Below are 21,643 nucleotides of genomic sequence, written 5' to 3'. Positions count from 1 at the left end.
AAAAAAATGCCTGCTTCAGGATCTGATTGCTTCTATTACTTTATATTTATGCTGCCAGACTTAACATAGCAGTACGGATTCAAGCAAAGTTTCAGGGATTATGAAGTAGAATTTTTGCTTAGAAAATGCAAGAGGCAGTTGCTAAGCACATCATGTCATGTTGCCTTTGTCACTTTGGTTCTATAATGATACTTTAAAGCCACAAAGCAAAATTCTACTGGAAGCAGCACCATAAGGTACTACCCTCACAAGCTAATTAAAATAACTCCTGTGGGTAAATGAAGAAATATTTTTTCAGTTATGAGCACTCACTCTGTAAGTATTTAATTTAAATGAAATACAATAATGCATACTGAGTAGATTGGACCATACATCTGCATATTAATGAAGCTGCTAAATTTCTAGCAATTACTTCTAGATGCAGGCTATCGCCTAAAACTAGTTTATGTGATGAGGGTTGGGGGAGTTAAGAGCAGGACAATTTCACAAAAAAAGGCAAATGCAATTCCTAATTATATAATTTGCAGGCAGACTGCAGAAGTACTGAATTATTGTAATTTAACAAAAGTATAACAAACTTCTTCAAGTTGCTTATTACTTCTTTAATATCACTTTCTTCCATTTTAAATCCCCATTTCAGTGAGAAGAATGTTGCCTCACTGAAAAGGACATGTAGTAAGTTTGTCGTTTCTGTTTTTTTTTTTTTAATTGCACTGCAAGGTACATACATTAGGGCACAATCTTCCAGTGGTGTTTCAGTGTGGAGAGATCAATTGTGAGCATAGAGTGGTTTGCAGCAACAGCAACACTGCAGGAAGAAATTGAGTCAATGAATCACAGTTCCCTCCATGCTTTCTCCTTTGCTCTGGGAGATGCCAGAGAGATAATATGCATCCGTTTTCAGGGGCCACTTACTGCCTTCTGCAAAGAAAACCTCCTAAATTAGTATGTATCCTAGCAATTTAATGTGGTGGTGAGATTAGCCATGCCAGAAGGCACCGTTCGAGAAACTAGGATTGCAATACAAATCATTCATCCTGGGGTAAATCATATGGAGGGAAAGAATTCAGATGGCATGGGGATCAGTTGGGGTAAAATCTCTTCCTTTGACAAAAGGCCTAGAAGATATGAAAAATGACTAGAGTTAGGACTGTAGAAAAAGGAAGAAGTCAGGAAATCATGACACTAAGCTTCATGTTCCTGTGAATTAGTAGCGGGCTATGAGTACGTAGAACTTCTTAATAAACAGCGAAAAATTTCTTGAAAATTTGCTTTTCTTCATTTAGCAGATTTGAAAAGTTATTTTCCACTTCACTAAAACCCAAAATTTATTCATTTATAAAAAATAATTTGAGTTGACAACCATGTAATTTTCTTGGAAAAAAATTCAATCTTGGTATGAAAATAATTTAATTAAAATTGTTGAATACAGGTATAGGTGGCAGTTTGAAGAAAAAGGTTGTGAAACAATTGCGCAACGCAAAAGAGAAGCTAGAATCTATTTTTGAAAAACACTTTTTTCCCCAAAGGTAATCTCATAGTGGGAGAAGTTTAGCCAGTTCATTCACACTCTCTCTCTTTGCGGCCGTATCTCTGCATTTACCTAGCTATGCATGCTGGAAGTTGTCGTCACCTGTTGGCCCGTGTTACCTGAATCTTCAGCATCTCAAGAACATGTCAGTAATTGGTGCAAGGGTATGTCAGTAATTGGCGCATGGGGCTGGAGCTGCTCTGAAGTAAGATCTGAAATGCAGATAGTGAGTTGAGTCCTCGGCACCGTTTCATGCTACAAAGCACCTGTACAGGCTGCTAATACAGATGTGACCTGGAACAGCCAAGGAATGGAGGTAGGATCCAGCAGATCTCTTTAGTCTAATATTCTTCCCTTTAGCCACCAGAAAGGGACTCAGTGATGTGCACTAGGTTTTTTTTCTGAGGTGACAATGTCTGTAAGAAAGTGACCTGGCAATTCAGCAGCTCCAACCCGCCGGTTATCAAGCCTGGACCCAGCTGACCAGCCTGAATCCATCTGAATTTTCACTGAATTATGGCCAGAAGCATTGGGTGGCTGGAGAGGTATGTAGTGATCTTTGAAGACTTTTACAGCAGACATGATGACGGAAAAGATACGGGTGAGCAATCATTAGTGACTCCCTTTCCTGCTAAGACCTCCTGGGTATAGACAGAAAGACGACTTGACTTACTCTGGTGGTCTTGATTTTATTGCCAGTCGCACACATCCATCCAGAATTATCAGGCAACGTCTTACATTCCTCTCCTTCTAGGCAGGGCTCCATCTCACACCACCATTTCCCAATCACTATTGAAGCTAAAAGAGAAAAGACAATGTTCACAACTATGTTATAATGAAAAATCTAATTAAATAATATCTCAAAGGTCTAACACTGCATTTAAGAGGCAGAGTGTCCCTTCTAAACCCTCCAGTTGAAATTTAGTTGCAAGGATTTCACATTTAATTACTTGTTTTGCATCCTATATTCTCTAAGACAGGGCACTGCTTGCCATAGCTTCCTTATACACGAGATCTACTATCGTGCTGTGACTGCGGGGAATGCTGTGATGGCAGCAATACTGCTTCAGACCAAAGGACCATCCACCCTAACAGCCCGTCTTCGTGAGTGGCCAATCTGATCTTTATGGACATATGTAAGACCAAGGCAAGTCGAAGGAGATTTTCCTCAGCATATTCTCCAGGTCTTCAGGACTTGTGGCTCAGGGTACTCCAGAATAAACAGTGTCTGCTTTGCTTTCAATACCTACAGCTGGCTTTTTCTTCCACAAACCTGTGCAGAATTTTTTGAACCCATGTAGACTTCTAGCTTTCACAGTATCCCATGGCAGAGAGCATCACAACTAGAAATAGAAGGTAAGGTAATACTGAACAGCAGCAGAAGTTCAGTTTGGAAACATGATTATGAATTTCATAGAAACTATATTATCTCTAGCAGTAACTTTTAATTTCCAAATATTTAATGTTGTAAGTAATGATAGTGTTTGGATCTTGTTGTTTGAATTTAATTGGCACATATATTTACAACCTTGAGTGTACCTTAATGAAGTTTCTTGCCTGGGAATTGGTATCTGTCTATAACCTTAACTGTATCTTAATGACATTTTTTGCCTGGGGATTTTGATAAACTTTAGCTAACCTTGCAAATTGTGACTAGTTGGTGCATGAGTGGCTCTATCTGTTGTTTGTTTTCCGTCGCAAGAATTAATTTAATGGTTGCACTCATGAAGCCTAACTGCCAAAGCTTCTCGCACACTCACTCAAATAGAGATGCTTAACCCATTCATATCACCCCCACATAGCTGCTTCAAGCCCATAAAATACCTTTGAAGCAGCAGACTACCTTGTATCACAACATTCAGCTCTGGAAAATGCCCTGTTGTGCATGCATTGATTTAAGGACGTTTCAGAGTTTATAATTAAAGTCTTGATATACTTTTTATCTAGTTGTAATCTGTTTATGCTCACAAAATCCTAGCACCGAAAGACATATCTGCAGCTGCTACCAATGTCCATCCCCTTAATTCACAGCTACACAGATGAAGCTACAAGTCCCTTTGTCTCTAGTCTCTAATGTATGACCAAACCAAACTGAAGAATAAACGTGCCAATCCCATAGATACTCCTAGACTAAAATCTGTGTATCGCTATTCCATTTCATCATGCAAGAGGAGGCTCTGTGTGGCACAGAAAGCAGGAGACTGTAGAAGAGAGACTCAGCAAGGGACAAAAGAGGGTCTCTGGCATTTTCAATAACACTTGAACTGCATTCTTGTTTTCGGGTTAGGAGAGGTGGGCACGAGGTGACCACGGCTTTAGAGTTACGTATCATCAGCATTATCTGCACAGAGTTATACCCATCACGCTCTCTTACCAGACCTGTTGTTGTCCCACCTAAGCAGCTGACTTTATCGCTCCAATCCTAATTTACTAGGAATGGTTCCCCTTTTGATCTAGCTCTGAGAGGAAAACTAACTTCTCATAGGACTGTTCCAGTTTAGCATTTTGTTTTCCGGTGTGGTCCATGAAAAATGAACCATTGCCAACGTGGTCAACCCTCAGCCACTTTGAACTCTCCTGGCAGCCTCACGTAATTACCTCTTCTCCTTAATGATCCCCTGACTTTCTGATGCAGCTTCCTTTGCTGCAGACTAACAAACAACACACACACGGGTGCAAGCATGTAGGTGTGTAATACTATAAATGTACATTTACAAATGGGAGACTTAGGTACACATGCTTACACCCAAACTAAGCCAAATACCGTGTTGTTTAGGTAAGAATGTAACAGGGAGAAATAATTTAGATTGGTTAAATGAACTCAAAGGTATGTCATGTGCCCAGAAAGGAAGCTGTTTTTTATGTAAAGCTGGTAGTAAACTCTGGGAAATAAAAATGGTTCATATAAAGCAGGAAATCCTGTAAAGAAGGTCAAGTATACATTCATTAAATTTCACTTTCATTTTCTTTAAAGTGCAATTAAGACTTCCTTTGGAAAGGTGAGATCTTTGTTCCTCAGAAAAGCTGGACAAACCAGGCCCTGCCATTTGTTGAGGTACATGGTTGATCTGAGTGGCATATGGTCAAGATATTTGGTGGGCCATGCTGAAGTGCATCCAAGTACAGCCCACTTTAGTGCAAAATAAACCAGAATGAGAAGCAGTATTTCTGGGCCTGGTACTTAACTCTAATGGGAAGCTACTGCAATTCAGGAGTCTAAGTTAGTATCTCTAAAACAGGCCTTCACTTGGTATGTGATTATACCAGCAGACTTGCTGAATAGATGTCCCAGTGGGATGTGGTTTTCATCTGCTGAGTTTACTTGAAATGCAGGGAGAAATGCCTTGGGTTTGAAAGCTCCTTTGGTCTGGAAGAAGAGTTGCAGAAGTTGGAGCAAGTGAGCTAAGCTTAGAATAGAGTAGGGTAGAACAGAAGAGAATAGTTCAGTTGGACGGGCCCTAGAATGATCATCTAGCTCTCTGTGTTGTCTTTCCTACTTCTTCTCACAGCTTACACTTAATTTTTATCATGTAATGTATCATTTCTCCATATGTACAACACAGAAAAAAAACCCTTTATACCTGCACTTGCAAAGCAGTTTAGTGATGCTATTCGCACATCATTTTCAGAAGGGTATCATTAATGGTGCTAACAGTGGAGAAAAAAGATATCTCTCTTTGCTATGCACGAAAAGGCACGAGGGCTGAATCTGCACTCTAATAATAGATTGTGCAATGGCAAACTGAAAAACCATATCCTGCTAAATACTGGCCTTCACAGCAATCATCAGAGCAGAGCATCTTCAGAATACGTGAGAAGAATCCCATGATATGGAATCAAAAGCGATGATCATAATTATTTACTAGTAGCAGTGCTGTAGCATTAAGTAACCATGGAGAAGGATCCTATGGTGCTAGGTACTAAAAGCCACAAAACTGAACACCCTGGCCTAGGGAGTTTACAATGTAAAACAGAGATATGAGATGAATACAGACTGAGAGGCAGCATGGAGAAGCAATGCTGTTCATAGCAATTAAAATGATCTAACTACTTATTGATGTTGTTAAATACAGCCCAAGTGTTCGGATATTGAGCCTGAAAAATAATCAAATGCAAAGTCAGTGCTGAACCTTAATGTCAACTGATTCATGTAATATTGTGCAGGTTTTAGTACATATATATATTAATTTGCTATCACAGTGCAGTTACAAACATAAGGTAGCCCACAAGGGTCCACCAGTGAGTACCCTCACCTGTCCCTACCCACTATAGCTAGGCTGGAAACAAGGCTCCTTTTATAAAGGGGCAAACTAAGGCCATTTGCAGATGAAAAGCTCCTATTTGTCTCTAATAGGTAAGTGGGCAAAAAATCCTTTGTAAGTCTGAAGCACTACAAAGCTCGCTGTGGTCTAGTCCTCAGCACCACGCTGTGGCAGGGGCGTCCAGAGCCCAATGAAAATTATTTGCTTTGAGTCTTGTGTTTATAGGTTTTCTCTTCTATTAAGAGCCTTTTAATCTTTAGGACCAGTTGTCCTTCCTGGGCACTGCTGATCCTTTGAGGTCTACTTGATTTCAAAGTTTTACACCTCCAGCTCTGTTCAAAGAGGCAGAAAAAAGCTTTAAAATGAATCAGAGTTTGCTGCGTTTAAGGTTAGGTACACCTGTATGGGGAAGGAGGGGAAAAGCTTCCCTGGCGAATACAATGCAGCTTCTTTAACTTTAGGTTATGTTGCCTGACATGTGCCAAAGCCATCGTGTGAGAGAGAGAATTGTTAAAGTTAAGATGCTTCCCCTCGGGGCGGTTTGCATTCAAGATCTCCCAGATCCCAAGGAACCTGAGCTTCTCAGTGACCCGAACTGCTAATTCTGGATGAGAATTACAGACTGCCGTTAGTCACCAGGCATCACAGGCCGTGAGTGCTCACATCATGCTGAATTAGATGCCTGTAATGTTTTGGAGTGGTTTTTTTGTGTTCTTCTCACTGTCTGGGGAATACACGAAGCATGGAGTTTTTTCATGCAAGGCTGATTTGACTGAGACAGATACCCTCAGCCATGGGGAAAGAAAAAGGATATGATATAAAAGAGCCTTGGCTACTCCTGCTTTGTTTATGTTTTGTTTTGGGGTTTTTTTTGTTCCCCAGCTCCCGCTAGTGTAAATAAGGGATTGCTTATATCTAAGCTCTTTTCAAGAAAATGCCTCTTATATGAGAATATTAAACGCCAAGCATTTAACTAATGCAGCTGGGTAGGAAAGCAACTTTCTTCAGAAAATTCTTGAGGGTTTTTTTTTCCAGTCCAATTAACACCGTTTTTTTTTTAAATCTTTGTTTGCAAAGCCACAGAAATTTTTTGATCAAAATATTTAACTTTTGATGTATTTTGTCTGCATGGTTTAACAGACAAAAAGCATTTGGTTGAAATGGCATTTGCTGATCATGTGTACCAAACAGAGAAATAAACTACAGATAAGAGATCTGGGCATCAGACTGAATACAGGGAAAGAGCAATAGAATAGCTTCTATTTGCTAGTGTTTACACAATTCTATTGTGTTTTAAAATGCGTTTGTTCCCAAACATAATGCCCAAAGCCTTAGGTGGCTGCAGGGAGCTTCCAGCTTTGAATTTAGTGGGCTTCAGCCTGCAAAGTTCCTAAGAACCTTTGTAGGTTGCATAGGGGCAGTGACTGCTTTTTGACTTGTTCTTGTGCATCATCTGGAGCACAACGGTTTGACGCATGAAGAGAGCTGGCTGGGGATGTTTTCCCCTTGAATTGCAGTAACAAGTTATTCTATTATGGGACAGTAAAAATGCACTAAACACTTTCAAATATCTACACTTAAACTGAGATCAAATTAACATGGAAACACCAACCATTCCATCATCTTCCTCTTGAATCAAGCAATATTTGGAAAAAAATACACAATCCATTTGATTAAAACTTCCTTGTTGAAACTCCTGCACTTGTTGTGTTTCACATTTCTCAGTCTTCAAGTTCTTGCATTAAACTGAAGCTACTCAGTTGTTCCAAGGGGCGACTAACTGCCCTCTTACAGGTGATGAACAGGACACGGGCAGAGGGGGGACTGGGAGAAAATGTGCATGCACAGCCCAGAGACTCGCAGGCACTTGCTTGTGTCATGTTTGCTACTCCAGTGCATATAAAAAATGCATGGACTGGTTTTTGCAGATAGAATTCTCCTTTAACTTTTCTGCATTTGTATTTAGGAAATTGCTTTAACAGTATGACAAACTATATATGACAATAAGTATAAAGACATTATATTTAACAATGTAACAATATGACAATACTCACAGAGTAATATATAACTTTAATTCATGTTTATGGAAGACCCTGAAATATGAAAACAGAGCAAAGCATCATCATGCATTTTTCAACAGTTTAGAGGGAACATGCTATGTATTAAAATGTTCCAAGATTACTTCTGCATTCGCCATTATAAAGCCACAGCAGCTATCTCTTTTTGCCTGTGATAAAGTGTACACATTTTGTTTATATAGAAATAGAATACAAAGAAATAGAGATATTAGATTGCGCTTTCTCCTGATCATAGGTATCATGTTACTCCAAGGAATAAGAAACAGAGTTTGTTTTCAAAACCGCTATGACACTCGTTGCAGGATGGGAAAGTTTTTACTGTAAGTATAAAGCATTCCATTTTAATCTAGTTTCCACCAGAGAAGATTGATATAAATAAAATTTAAATAGAGAACACATTTCGCAGATGCCAGTAGTGAAAAAGACTTTGTCAGCTTAATGAAAAGATATCAATTTTCTCCACTTTATTCAATAAATTGTGAGTCATTTTCTAAATGGATTAAAGGAAAGTTCAAACTCCCCGTGAGAGACTCTTGCACTGATGGAGACTTTTGGCAATGGCAATAGCACAGAGGTAGGTAAAATTTTTCAGGTTGTTTTGTTTTGTTTGTTTGTTTGTTTTATAAAAAAAGGGATATAAACTAGAATAGGAGAGTCTGTAACCCTGTGCTCACCTATTCCTTATTAAAAAAAAAATCTCAGAGAATTGAATGGGAAATGTAGTTTCTATTACTTTATTGGGATGTCGTGGGGTACAGAATGAATTACAGGGGTGGGAACACACTTTCTAGGAGGATGAGAAAACCGGAGTGAAAGAAAGTGTCATATGAAGGGTTATATATTTCGTAAACAGACTGAGATACCATTTACTCTTGGAGTTGTAAAGCAGTAGTCTGATATGTTAAAGGATACAAATCTGAAACAAAAGATTTCAGGTTGAATAATGCTGTCTAGGAGAAATACAGGATGTTTCCTACAGGGAGTCTGTCAAACTATCTCCTTTAATTCAATCTTACTCAATTTTAGAAGCATCAATCTAATGCTCACGCAGAGTAATACTTTGCAGACTTTGATAACAGACCTCTCATAACTCTGGGAAAACTGACATTTCTCCAGTTTAAAATACAAGCACAGTGCAATCAGTCTGGCAAGTGATGTCTCATATCTCCTAATTGCCTCAGATCCAGTCTTGCTGAGTTAATTTAATATTTTTTAATTGTAGTAAACATTAAAAAAAGATCATCATATTAAATTTTTTTCTTTTAGAACTTTCTGATTCTTGTAATATTCTCCCGGTTTTTGAACAATGTTTTATTAATTCACTGGAAGAAGCTTTAGAAAGAATTGAAGGGGTTTATATTTTTTTCCATACAGAATTCTTGATTTTTCTTTGCAATATATTCAGCAGGCAGAGTAGGATATTTTTAAGAGTGTAATATGTGTCTGAACAACCCTGTAGGCTGCACTAAAATATACCCATAAAATATGAAAGGGCAGATTAGACGCAAAGAATCCACGAACAATTTCCATTTAAGATCTGCATAAACCAGCAAAAAGGGTGCTAATTCGACAGCATGAGAAGACTCACTAGTGAAAAAACCCACTTACATTGCCATTTTCTAACAGTTTGCATACTGTTAAGTAAATTGGGAAAAATTACATAAGCGTGTTGCATACTTCCCTCATAACAATATGACTAATAGAGATGGTGTTGGCTAATGTCCTGAGAATCCCAAACTCTCGAGGCTTGTTTAATCCCAGCTCTGCTTCTGACTTTCTCTATTACTACAGGTAAATCATCTTCTTGGTATACCAATTAACCATCTGTAATTTTATTTACTTAAGAGGATGAGTTCTTTTTGCCTTGTTTTCTTGTACGTTCCCCTCTGTCTTTACTGACCTGTTGAGCTTCAACACTGTATTGCAGCAATTTAGGAGTGACCTTTTCCTGCATTTGTACAACTAGAAGAATAGTGTCTTGGATTGAGCCTGGGTTTCCTAGGTACTACGATAATAAATAATAACATTAAAATTATATGAAGTCTGCGTGCTGCCAGAAGGTTTTTAAGCACATGCCTGACTTTCAGCTGAATAGAGATGGTCTGCTAAAGAGCAGATTTCGTACAAAATAGGTTAGATCTTGCAAAGGAATTTCTAGCCCTCAATGCTGTTCAGCCTGGGAGGGTCAAACGCTGCAGCTTTGTCATTTTTCCGTGTCCCTCTCTTTGCACCTTTGGAAACAAATGTTGCTTAGACATATGGCTGAGGGGCATCCCTAACTGAAGTAGGACAATGATTTCTCATGGGTGGCACCTTCATGGTGAATGAACGTGCATCTTCACTTCCATGAGTGTATTAAAAATGACAGTACTCAAGTCCTCCGAGTACGTAAAAAGTGTGCACAGCTGTTCAGGGGTAAAAAACTCTGTTTTGTTAGCTAGCTACACAGATTAAAACATCCAGATTTTAAGGAGAATTGTGGAATTTGCATCATTATCTTCTGAGTGGGGTAGATCTCAGCGATCTCAGCAGCACTGAGTACAGGCTAATGAAAAGCAGTCAAAATTTTTGGGGGGCCCTACAGTTCAACTTGTGAGATCTTTTCAAAGTCTCAGATTTTAAGGTAATAAAAAAATGAAGCCACCAGAAGCTGTCAGGCTTGGAGGCCAGTGGGTCGTAACACTCCTTCCCAGAGAGCTCAGCAGGTCCCAGGTCAGCTGAATTGTGCTTGGCAGCTGGCTCTCAACCCCTGTTGCCATTTGCTAACACCGTACTCAAAAGGCGTCGTTGGCTTTTTTTAATTATTCCACATTTCACCGAGCTCAGGCATGACCAATGCTTGACATTTTTTCTCTGACAGCTGTGGATCATAGCTGATATTATAGCTGAACCTTCACTGCATTATCTATCTGGAAACTTGATTTCTACAAAGAAAGGCAGAGCAAGCCTCAACAAAACAGGTTTTTGTAGATACCTGTAGCATAGAGAGAGGACATGAAATGATAAAATAAACCATGTATGATAAAATTGTCTCCCCAAAAGTGCATAGTGTATTCTATGATCTTCTGGAGTGCTGGGACACAGCCTTACATTTTTTCGTGGAAATTCTTGAGTTCATGCACAGCAACATACATCTAAGGCAAGTGTCAAGCCGCCCACCTTTATTTATAGTGTTATGCGTGTGAGTTTATTGGTGTTTGACATAACCTCGCTGCAAAGACAGTGGGTCATTTGGAAGCAACCTGCTGACACTAATGAGTGCTAATGAGACTAATGAAAACATGAAATGCTTACATGCAGGGAGGGAGCTGAAATGAATGCAGGTGACCAAGGAACCCCTCCCAACCTGTATGGGGAAAATTGATCTTTTGTAGGTTAGGGAGACCCACTGCTGCTATTTATAACTGAAGTTCGGAACTGAATCCATCCCTCACTGCAGAACAAAGCTGAGAGCAGGCTGATAAAATATTTGTGCAGTGTAGCAGTGTTATTTACACCCTGTTTGAACTACTTCTAGATAGCCTAGTGAAACCTTAATCTTATTGTTATATATTTAATGAAATGCCAACGAACTGCAGCATAATTATACTTTTTTGGAAAGACAATAGGAAGCTGCTTATAAATATTCACACACACGTTTCAGACCAGGGTTGAGGACTGGTGTGCCATCAAACAAGAAAAAAGTCTCCGTGCAATGTTAATTTTTCATTAATAATAATTCATTAATAAAGTAAATGAATGACTTGAAATGCAGGGAGAGAAGTGCCAGGCTGTGAGATGAGACTAAGGGAGGGACACAGAGGTTTGTGGGTGGCCTTGCAATGCTAGTCCTTTGGTGGCTGCAGGGACCCAAAGTCATATCTATATATCTATATCTATATCTATCTGATGAGCTGCTGCGGTCCTGATGCTGCTGTAGAGATGTTCGCTCACACAAGCAGCATTGCTGGGAAATGACTGTGTTGAACCTAAGATATAACTGCTATGACTTTGTCCCTCATGACGGTGGAAGTGAGCACCCAAGAGGAAAAATTATTGCCTGTTTTTGCATTAGAAACCAATGATCTGTGTTTTGGGTCTGATCCAACAGTTACTGAAGAAACAGGAAGAAAAAGATCCTCCTTAGTTTTCGCAAGCTTCAGACCAAATCTGGTGGCTGTAAAAGTTGCGGTTTGCTCAAATGTGAATCCCCTGTGCTGCAGGGGGCTGGGTTTAGTGAGGTGGAAGGGAAAAGCTGCAAGATGGGCTCTGAAGGGTGAAAGTCTATTATGAAATTTTGACTGAATGAAGTGCCAGAAACATAGCTTAGCAGCAAGGCACTCTATGAAAGAACACTGAAAATGAATAAATTATATAACCGTAATGCATTTATAAGGCATAACAAAGCATGCATAATATGTTGGATAGTTATCAGTTATGAAATTAAATTCTGGTGTACTGCTTGGGTATAAATTGTGTAGTATTTGTCTCTTGTTCCCAGTCCACAGAGAAGATTCCTGTAAATAAATAAATACGGAAAATCCTTCCATTGAATCTACAGAAATTAATAACACATAATGTGATTATGTGTTATTAGTCAATGAAAACCACCTTTTTTTTTAGCTTTGTATATGTTTTTCCAGAGGAAAATGTTTGTTGGTTTGTTTTTTTTTTTTTAAATGCAAGCTATTATATTGTCACTGTTTTTCTCTGTGAGAAATACTAAGTTCTCTGTGCTTTAAAGACCTAAGGCTGAATCTCTAAGCTTGGAAAATGATGAGAGATGCAACTGGGGTTCCAAGCGTCTCACTGTAATAGTGAGGGCTGTCAGGTGGGTACTTGCTGCTGAAGAAAGCGTGTGAGGACAAAAGAACTGAAAGCACAATGATCAGAGATTGGTGTGAGCAGTAAAAGGTGATGTTTCTCATAAAATCTGTATATCAAGGAATTTTTGGAAAAAGAGACTGCTAAGAGGTGTGAAGTACATGAAGCCATCTGCTATTCTTCTATTAAGAAGGATGGAGAAAGGATAATAATCAGAGCTGGAAAGTTCCTGAATTGAAACACTCCTTAATTTTGAGCTTATTATAAGAATCTAATGTCCTAAAAGGGTCTGAATATCACCACTGGTCTGAGACTCTTGCTGGGTTGAGTAGTATTGGCAGATTCAGCAATACACTGAGGTGTGTGATTAAATACAGATTTTGGCCATCACTTTAGCGACTCAGGTTTGCAATTTTATAGGAGAACCCTTGCTTGAGGTATCATCCCTTCAGACAGGCTGACCCCACCACTAGAGGATGGGTTGGGCGTGAGCAGCTATTTGCTGGCATTGTCACGGTGGCAGGATGTGGCTCTGGAGGGACCTTCTTCTTCTCCCCAGTCCCACCAGTGTAAGCACCTGCTGGTGTGGTCATACTTATGACCAAAACACCCACCACCACATGTCTTTGTCTTGTCTAGTAGCAGTAATGCTGCCTAACTGGTCCATGGCTGGTGATTAAAACACTTTTCAAGTAGTTGAAGTTCACCTGTGCTTGGCCTAATGTCTCATAATACACTCTTGGTATGTTCTCTTCCCCACCAAAATGTTCTGCCTATTGGGTCCTGCAGCCTAACAAAATATGCACACATCTATTATCCAATGGACACATATGCAGAAGAACAACAGCGTTCTTCAGTTGCCTGTTGGGATGCGGCTGGTTGATTTTCAGAGTAAAGGGATGTGGGTCAAAGCCCTGCTGAGTGTAACCCATGGATGACCCAGGGTGCTCTGGGAAAGGATGGGAGCAGCCCTTTGCTCTTGTCCGTACCCACCAGCTATTTTCAGACCATAGTAACTACAGAAATATGTTTATGGCAGACTGATTTGCAGCTGGTGGAGTGTTATTTAAACCCCCACCAACCAACCAACTCACACTGCAAACTAGGGTCAGGTGCCCTGTGCTCTCATCATAGGGATGATTCAATCTGAAATTATAAACCAAGGGAGGTTTTATTGTCCTAACGATGGTACTATGAACTTGCACGTGGTGTGCCACTTCATGCACAGCCGTACCAAAAGGCAGAGCTTGCAAATTTCTTTAGGAGGTAGTTTAGTTAACTTGCAATTACCTCTGCTGTGAAAAGAAAATATGGCCCAAATTCTCTTCCATGAATAGGGGAATGCTGTGGTATAAATAGTACGCCTATAGAGCACTTAAATCTCCACAGTCCAGCTCTCAAATTTATCTCAGAAGGGCACAGTTTGAAATCTGTGTAGAGGAAGCTGTTTTCAAAGGTTAAGTGAGCCAACTGCCACTCCACAAAATAATTACTGATTTATTAAAAGTGTTGTATTCATTCAAATCTCTTTGTTCTGTGATGTAAGACAAGTCTAATTTTGTTTTAAAGATTAAAGGAACATTTGTTTTTTGTAAACAAATCCCTACCTACTATTACAAATTACATCATGCATAATCTTGACATGATAGATTTGGAGATATTTCAGTGCAACAATGTCAGTGCAATCAGAACAAGAACTGCGAGACTGAACAAAAATTGATGAATTGAGCACATGATACTTTGTATCTCATATCATAGCTTAATTACTGCTTCAATATGCATGGAATAAGAGAAGTAACTCAATTATAAAAGCTTATCAGCAAGACTTAAAAACAGTGAAATTCATGAGTGGATATTAAACTGACCTTAACTGACAAGCTTTTCTTTGAAATTATGTTTTCCTTCAGTGCTCATAATGCTTATTTACTCTGAAACATTTTACAGAGCTGAGAAGTCTGTTAATGGGCACTTGAAATTTCATGGCCATGTTGCTATTGGCACAGCTCATGTCTTTTTACCTTCATTCAATTTAACTCTGAGTTGTATTATTTTAAAAGATTAAAATTCACTACCATTTACAGTGGTTTTTTTCCTCTTTTTTACCTTGGAATAGTCCCTGGATTGCACTTCTAGGTAAGTTGTTTCTACAAATAATTTATATGATGACCTTACTCTGCTGTCCTTAGAGTGAATAATCCTGAATTTATACAAGGATCATTATTTCCTATGTAATGCACAAGATGTGCTCTTGAAAAAATAACCAGATGGAAGGACCTGGGAGTCTTAGACTCCAGATACTCCAGGAGTCTCGTTCACACTCTGGTCAGATGATTCTTAGCTATGAAGTCATAAGCTCCATTCTCATAGAATCACAGAATGGTTTGGGTTGGAAGGGACCTTAAAGATCACCTAGTTCCAACTCCCCTGCCATGGGCAGGGACACCTTCCACTAGACCAGGTTGCTCAAAGCCCCATCCAACCTGGCCTTGAACACTGCCAGGGATGGGGCAACCACAATCATCACTACAAATAGGAGTTTAACATTTTACTTTCCACAAACATCTGTCCTTGTTCTACTTGATCTCATTAACACTCATACAAAATGAATGTAAAGGGAGCCTGAGCATGCCCAGCGCAAGTTCTTTTACAAATCCAATCATGAATTAGCGTAAAATGCTTTGCAGAATATGTTCAACTCTGCCGGTTGCAAAATGTATGCAAGCAGAAGCCCTCCAAAGATGAATAGCTAAACAAAGATACTGAGAATTGCTACAGTTACTAGCAAACTGAACAGAAAGATGGTTTAGATGAAATTTTATAATAGTCCTTGTTCATCTTTTTAAAGCACTTTAAAACAGCACAAGGTTGAAATAGCTGGGGTTTCTTTCTAAATAGTCACCTCCACAAATACTTGAAAGTTAAAATTAATCAAATAAGAATGATAATCGGCTAGTGAATCCCCCAGTTCTGGGCATTATGTTGCAGTCCTCAGGCTAGTAAGATTTCTGATTTTCTGCTTTAGCGGAGATCGCCAATGGAAGAGAAGATGGATGAAGCAGCGAAGCAGGTGAGTGGGCAAATGTTGGGAAAACTGTAAAGGCTGGATATGTGGAGCTAATCTGAACTGTCATTCCTCATAGATGCAAGTCTATCTTCACAAGTGCTTTGGTTTTATCACCTGTCATGAGGTCACAGTCTGAGGCTTTACAGCAGGACCATCTCCTGGTCTCTCTTGCACAACCAAAAACTGACTACCAAGTTCTCAAGAAATCCACGTGTCCACCTCAAGTCGGTCCTTGAACACAGGACAGTTAAAAAAGCAGCACATGGTGAAGGGGATCATCATCAGGCGTCTCTTTCTATTTAATCAGTTTAATTATCCATCACCCAAATTCTGCAGAAGCACTTCTGTCCTGATTGGTACCTGCCATTTATAATGTGCAATGTCCTTGACAGCCAGACATGATCACACACATGGAGACTGAGACTCAAAAGATGGGGATGTCTACAAAGTGAGTCTTCGCCTTACCAACCAACACTGCAAAACTAAGAGCACTGAAGCTGAAGCTTCCTCTCATCTGGAAAAGAATTTCCAGAGGAGTTTATCCAGAGAAGTTTTTTCTATCCTGCTGCTGCCATTTTTTATTTAATTTTATTTTTTGCCTGTCCTCTCGTATATGAGATCCCCTTGCACTGTTCAGGTTGATCTGCCATAGAGTTGTAGGATTGATATTCTTTCCAGTACTACTTACAGTAGCTGACTTCTCATTCAATCAATCGATCTGTGTGAGTGATTTCTTGTTTCACTTGCTCCAGGCTTCTCCTCAGTACCTCTCTCTCCCCTTCTGCTCATTAATTCAGTCTCCACACCTGTGATCTCAAAGTCAAGGCTGGAAACCGATGGCTCCTCCCAGAAGACATTGAGCATCAGTAATTAAATGGTCACATACTTGATTGTGTGTCATATTTAGTACAAATGCTCTAAGACAGAATTGTTATTTCTCTTTAAACTTTAGGTGCCAGATTTTTTTTTTTTTTGCTGCTACCTAGATGTAATGCTCTTACCCTAGACCTTGTGATGACAGGCAGCAGAAATGGCTTTATTATAGCAGGCAGTCTTCAGAGTTTTGTAATTTAACTTTCAATGAAGGTAGAATATGAGAATTTATTGTGAGTGCCTTTTGCATGGGCGTCCTTAAATATTTATAAACTCATTTAAATAATTAATACAGGAGTTTTAATAAACTGTTTATATTCACAAAAAGAATGTAATTTGCAGGAAGGACTGTTCAGATGCTAGGAAACACAGATAGACCACATGAATTAAAAATAATGGCTTGTAAAAAGGTCATATAAACTTTAGATGCAAGTTGTCTAAGGTTGCTTTCTTGGAGTGAAAAAGTGCTTCTATTGAGCTGGTTAAACTATGCACTGCACAGACTATTTTAGGAAGGAAAAAAGAATGACCTCCCATTAGCTTGGGGACTGTCAAGATCAAGGTTTATCCAAAGAAAGAAAATACATTATCTTAATTAAGTATGTCAACATAAGTCTCCTTTTTTTTTTTCTCTCTCTTTTTTTTTTTTTTTTTTTTTTTTGAGCAATTATAGCTGCATGCTACACTATTCTCAGGAAAGCAAAACCAGTTTTTCATTCACTGGGACAAGTTTGCATTTATCACTACAGCAGGTCATTATTCAATCAAGCATAAGCTATCTAAACCAGCCTGCGATCATCCTAGTATGGTTAATAAAAATAAAATCCTATTAACAAAAGCAATTATTTCACAGGAATCCAGCCAGCTGGGGCTTTCCAAGGCTGCCTGGGCAGCAGTGATTTCCTCCCTCTGCCTCCGAAGCCAAGTAGAGCACATGGCTCTCGTAGGACACTTGCAAGGATGTCAGATTCAGGCTACCGTGGGCCAAAGGGGAGCAGCTCCCTCTATCTCAGTTTTCTCCCACCCATCCCTTTCTATCAGGTTGTGGTGTATTTAGCTTGCACTGAGGTGAAAAGCCGGCCTCGCTGAGCTGAGCACGTACCCCGGCATAGCAGGGCTGTACAGGCTGCAGGGCAAAACTTCCCGGCTGGTTCTGGGCAGGCTCGCTCTCATCCTCAGAAACTAGCCTGGACCTGATGTTTGACTTCTGCCCTACGTCCATATAGCACTGAAAAAACTATTATTTCCTGCCATCCTCTAGTTAATAAGTAATTGCTATTGCTGGCTCAAGGCATGTCTCTCAATATGCGTGTGGGAAAGGTTGCCTTTCACCCCGGTATCATTTATCCTCTTCGAGGTTAACTTTAAACTTTCCATGACCTGCCTAAGCACGAGCAGGTGCACGCAGCTCTTTCCAAAACAGAAGCTATTGCAGGTCCTGGGTATGAGTACTGGATCTCCCTTATTCTGAGAGCCGTCCCTTTGAGATACCAGCTACTTTCACTGCTCCAGGCACTGTGAACTTAAAGTCATATCACGAAGCCAAACTTTTCATGCAGAAATAGCAGGTGGAGAGGAAACAGATTCTTTTTTTTTTTCCTCTTTTTTTCTCACCTCATCTATATAAGAACAAAACCCCCTCTCCACCACATTTAGAAAGGCAATCACAGATATTTCAAACACCAAACAAATCCATTCTTATCCTGTAACAACTTCTGCTATCTTAAAACTCAGGGGTACTACGTTCTGCAAACACCTCCTCTTTGCCATGCTGGTGTGAACCACTAGCAATCTCCAGCTCCAACCCTGGAGAGAGCTTTAGCAACTAAACCAAGGTGGATAGCAGGGAAGAAGAGGAAAGTATGCAAATTTCACTGGGCACACTATAATTACTAATTCATAGCAGAACAGATCACAGTATTTCACGCTTATCCCATGTAATTCAGTCACAGCAGTATTCATTTTACTATTAATTTTAATAGAATAATTACCTTATAAAGAAGAAAGAAACTACCGTTAGAGGGTCAGATCCTCAGGTGGGGAAGATATGGTGATTTATGCTAGTTTGATGAATTTTGTAATCTTCCTTTTCCTTCCTTTGAAAAGGAATTCAGTAATTGACTAGTTGCCAGACTTACAGAGATAATCTATGCTAAATGAAGCAAAATAAGAAGAAATAGTGAAGCAAAGACATGCAAAGACTTAATGGTAAAATTTACACATCTGCATTTGAATGTTTATGTACGTGTGTGCCTAGCAGACACACTCACACACATACACACAAGTGACTAAACAGCCAGTTCCCAGTTCATTCCCAATGCTGTCTGGCAGGAGAAACAGTTCCCATAGTGACACACATTGCTGAATTTATAATGTTACGTGTCCAGATTCAGCTCTGCAAAATGACAAGGAGTTTGGGATTCCAATAACATTCTTTTTGAGTATTAGCAGCGAGAAGGGTTTACATTATGAGCTGTATAAATGACCTACCAAATAAGGAACAGACAGCTATATTATTATCTCAAGAGCCCCGAGAGATATGCAAACCATTTAAAAATTTTGCTCTTGGTCACCAGAAACTTTTGATAGGGATACTTTGTAACCCGCAGCTGTCATAGTTCATACATTTTTGAGAATAAGTTTAGACCTTACCCCCTGCCATTTGCTGCCCTCACATCCATTCTGCCTTTTTTCCCGTTTCCCCTGACATTTTCCTTTCCTTGTCCTTTTCCTTCAGTCGCCTGTCCAGTCTCTCAGGAGCAGCTCCAGCAGATCTGCCTTTTACCCAAGCTGTTCTGGCAGAGAGGAGATAGAAGGAGGTAGAACTAGCTACCAGGGGCTGCTGGGCAGCTTCTGCATCTGCCTCTCATCTTTAACCAGCTTCAGCTGCTGGAATTTAGATACTCAAGGTGCTGCATTATATTAAAGTGAATTGCTTTGAGAATTACTATTGAGATTAATTGAATTTATGGCCCCATCCAGGAGTATATGCCCTCTTGTTGTCACTAAGATAATGCATTGCTTGAAACAGAAGTTAAAATTCATGTCAATTTTGTCAGTCAGTGGTGCTGTCATTGAAGTTTTTTACCTTCCCCAAAAAAAGGAATTTCAAGATAATAATTTCCTTTCTCTCTCCTAAGGTTTCATATTCAACTCTTTTATTTCAGGGTTCTGTTTAAATTGAAACTACTACAGCATTATATGCAAAGAGAAATCAATCTCAGAGGGGGAAAAAAGAAGAACCAAATATAGATTAAAAAGCTGCCTCTCCAAAGATTTTGAAATATGAGAAGCCTGGCTCTGCATGTAAGATTAATGACAGCTATGTGTGTGATGAATAGTTCAGCTCAAATCAGGGGAAAGTTTTACCCTAAGTATCTGCTGTTCCGAATGTTGAAACCCTAATATCATCCAGCCATACAGCAGGTGCGCACCGCTTCCTTATTCTCCTGGACTGCACAATGAAGTGAACAACAAAAAGAAATAATACGTATGCTTATAATCAACCCACATCACTTTATGACAAAAAGGTAATTTCTCTCTCTGGGTATCTTTTTTTTCATTATTTTTTATATGTGGTAATATATCAGCTTTGTTCGCTTCTTATTATGAAATGTAGTTATGGCGCTGGTGACAGACACTTGTCTCACATAGCGGTTTATGAATGGAGCTATTCTTGTACCTTAAATTGTAAGTATTTTTTTGAAGAATGGGCAAAATGAATATTCAGTCACTGTGCATTCAGGGGCTCAACTCGTGGCCAGGGAGCATTCAAGGCTTCAATTCGGCATTGGGAGCTCATGGGGAGACTTTCCAGCTCTGCCTCACAGGGAACACCAATCCTGGCCAGAGAAATGCAGAACATCTTCTGCAAAGAAGGGTCTGTAGTGGCTGATGCGCTTCAAGATTTTGTATTTTAATATAAACGAATTATTCACACAGTGTCAGCATTTGTTCATTAAAAAGCAGGTAGAAATAGTCAAACTAGGACAGCTTTTGACCTCCAAAGGCTTTTGTAGTAACGGGGAGGCTCATGCTTCAGCAAAGTCAGTGCATCATCATGCCATAGCAGTTTCCTCTGTCTTTTTAGCACCTCCACTGCAGGGATCTCAAAGCAGTTTCCAAGCTCTGCCTTAACACAGTAAAGCCCTGCCAAAGTGGAAGGGAAAGTATATTCCTGTCCCTGGATCACTATGAATTGTACAAGCTGCTCTGAAGGACATGGGCAGAAATGGTAAATATATCCACTATCCTTCAGTGGAAATACTGGGTTATGTTTGTGTCCTCTTTGCTGGAGAGAGAGGTTAGTGGCAAGTTTCCTTCCACTTTCTGTGGGCAGTGGAATAAAAAGGCACTCATGAATACTTTAGGAATGGCTGTAAAATTTTATATAGCAATAAAAATAAGTTTTTCCTAATGCTAAAAAAACCCTACCCAAGAGAGACCTTTCAATGTACACATGTACGTTTATTACTACTGTTTGGAAGGAAATTTTTGAAAAGCTAGCAACTTATGTAAACTTATTTTTATAAGTCATTGTATTTGTTATTACTTTCAAATGGAACAAGTCTGAGAAAAAAAATTGTACAGTTGTTAGTGCTTTTTGTTTTAAATAGTGATTTTTAATTTTGAAAACCACTGAGGGCAAGTAATTTAGGTGCCCAAATGCAGAATTTAGATGACTCACAGGAAGCCCTCAGTCTTTGAAAGTGAGGTCCTAAATACTAGTTTGCGCTGAAGAGAGAGGAGCAGGCTATGTCTGCAACTTCTGTAGTGCAGCCTAGTGTGTCGTGTGTTCTGGGTGTTCAGCAGTCTGCAACACCCCCCTAAATCATCACTCAGCATGATTGCAAACAGCTTCTCTCAATACATACCTGAGGAAACTAAACAGGATGGGAGAAAAAAAAAAAAATCTAGACAACCAGAGAGCTGTGAAATGGATTACATGTATATACACCTATATACTTCTGTGCTGTCTTTTCTTTTTTTCAGGGCACTGAAAGAGATGGACAATAGGGACACACCTTTGCAA

The 21,643-nt window shown here is 39.5% G+C and overlaps 1 protein-coding gene across 1 annotated transcript in view; it reads right to left on the bottom strand.

The window, feature by feature from the left end:
* The window catches only part of TAFA1 (TAFA chemokine like family member 1), a 237,937-nt gene that overhangs the window by 6,392 nt on the left and 209,902 nt on the right, over positions 1 to 21,643 (bottom strand). Inside the window, exon 4 of the mRNA XM_052778713.1 lies at positions 2,205 to 2,329. Coding sequence (XP_052634673.1) covers positions 2,205 to 2,329 — 125 coding nt within the window. The remainder of the gene's footprint in view (positions 1 to 2,204; positions 2,330 to 21,643) is intronic.

This window comes from Harpia harpyja, chromosome Z (assembly GCF_026419915.1).
Source record: "Harpia harpyja isolate bHarHar1 chromosome Z, bHarHar1 primary haplotype, whole genome shotgun sequence".
In the NCBI taxonomy this organism is placed as follows: domain Eukaryota; kingdom Metazoa; phylum Chordata; class Aves; order Accipitriformes; family Accipitridae; genus Harpia; species Harpia harpyja.
Note: the sequence above shows the minus strand (reverse complement) of the source record. Positions and strands in the feature narration are given on the sequence as shown.